This window comes from Musa acuminata, chromosome BXJ1-5 (genome assembly GCF_036884655.1).
Source record: "Musa acuminata AAA Group cultivar baxijiao chromosome BXJ1-5, Cavendish_Baxijiao_AAA, whole genome shotgun sequence".
NCBI classification, from domain to species: Eukaryota; Viridiplantae; Streptophyta; class Magnoliopsida; order Zingiberales; family Musaceae; genus Musa; species Musa acuminata.
The window spans coordinates 22,867,323-22,868,859 of record NC_088331.1 but is presented as its reverse complement, the minus strand read 5'-3'; the positions used below and the strand labels follow the sequence as shown (position 1 = coordinate 22,868,859).

General features: G+C 48.7%; 1 protein-coding gene across 2 annotated transcripts; it reads left to right on the top strand.

Annotated features, from left to right (window-relative positions):
- Positions 1-216: 216 nt before the first annotated feature.
- LOC135675027 (non-specific lipid transfer protein GPI-anchored 23-like) lies at positions 217-1,331 on the top strand. 2 transcript variants are annotated; one of them, XM_065185288.1, is made up of 3 exons: positions 222-604; positions 685-711; positions 818-1,331. In XM_065185288.1, exons 1-3 carry the CDS (start codon positions 262-264, stop codon positions 1,135-1,137), a joined length of 690 nt encoding a protein of 229 aa, XP_065041360.1. In that variant the 5' UTR covers positions 222-261; the 3' UTR covers positions 1,138-1,331. The 2 variants fall into 2 exon arrangements, with proteins under 2 accessions (XP_065041361.1, XP_065041360.1); XM_065185289.1 differs by lacking the exon at positions 685-711 and having other exon boundaries at positions 217-604.
- The last annotated feature ends 206 nt before the right edge of the window (positions 1,332-1,537 follow it).

Genomic DNA, 1,537 nt, shown 5'->3' with positions numbered 1-1,537 from the left:
AAACGTCACTATTAAACCGCGGACTCGTTAGGTATTTGGGGCACCCAATACGTATCCACATCCAAACTGACCTTAGATCTCGCAACTGTTTCATTGGATCACAAGTCAGCTGCGAGAAATCTTAGAACTGATTCCAAGCTGCTCCATTCTCCTCATCCCTTCTTCTCCCTTCTCTCTCTCTCTCTCTCTCTCTCTCTCTCTCTCTCTATATATATATATATATATATATTCTTGTCATCTGCATGCGCATGTAGTAAAGCAATGGCGAGGATAGTGGTATTGGCCACTGGTTTCATGGCCATATGCGCCTTGTCGTTCTCCCCCGCGGGCGCCGCCTCGCTCTCCCCCGCTCCGCCACCCTCTGATTGCTCGGACATCGTGTCCGCCCTGATGGATTGCTTTTCGTACGTCACCAACGACAGCACCACTCCTTGTCCCAGCAGGTCGTGCTGCGCAGGCGTCGCCGACGTCGTCACGGAGAGCCCGGAGTGCATCTGCCAGACGCTGCAGGAGGCTAACGATCTCGGTGTCGCCGTGAACATGACCCGGGCGCTCGATCTCCCCGCCGCTTGCTCCGTCAAGGCGCCCAAAATCCACTGCGACGGTGAGCTGTGAATGCGTTTGTAGATATGCCATTTTCACATCTGCAGACCTCAATTGTTTTGTTTGGGATTGAAATTGCAGCTTCTAGTCCTTCGGCTGCACCTCCATGTAAGTGATGATCGCGAAGATGCTCATCGAGTATTCGCTATAATGTCTTGTTGGTGTCCATGATTCAGCGAACGATGTGATCCTAATCCTTCTCGATCAAATGCAGCACCCCCACGGCCATCTCCAGGCCCATCGCCATCCCCGCGGCCATCTCCAGTGCCATCACCGACCCCGCGGCCATCTCCAGTGCCATCACCATCCCCACGGCCATCTCCAGTTCTATCGCCGCCGCCAACTACACCGCCATCTCCACCGCCAGCTACTCCATCTCCAACACCGGCAACTCCGCTGCCGAACTCGGCTGTTACTCCATCACCGACTCCTGCTTCAGCACCCATGTCATCCGAAGCACCGAGGCTGGCTTCTGTTGTGGTGGCCATTGCAGGCCTTGCTTCTGCTATTTTCTATCAGATTCATTTCTGTTAATTTAGATCAGTATGATGGCAAATGCATTCTGAGCTTGTTAGGAGGTGTCTAGTTTTAGTTTCCATCAGGAATTAATTGTCCTCTTTTTCCTTCTTTATAATAACAATTCAGGATTATTCTTCCAGTAAAATAATCAACCCTGTTAATTTTAGTTCCTCTGTTTTCTAAGGAATTCAGGAATTTTGTTTTTTTTAGATCCATAATTAAAAACTGGAGACCCTAATCGTGTAGGGTTAGTGTATTTTGAAGAAATGATTCCAAGGATAACTTTCTAGATCACTTAAGATCCACTTGTAAAGTTTTTATTGGCCAAGGATGTTGTTACCGTGAAACTTTTCATTGAGGTTAAACCTTGTTTGTTTAACTCGCTATAGTCCGATCTTTGTTACTACTCCGACCA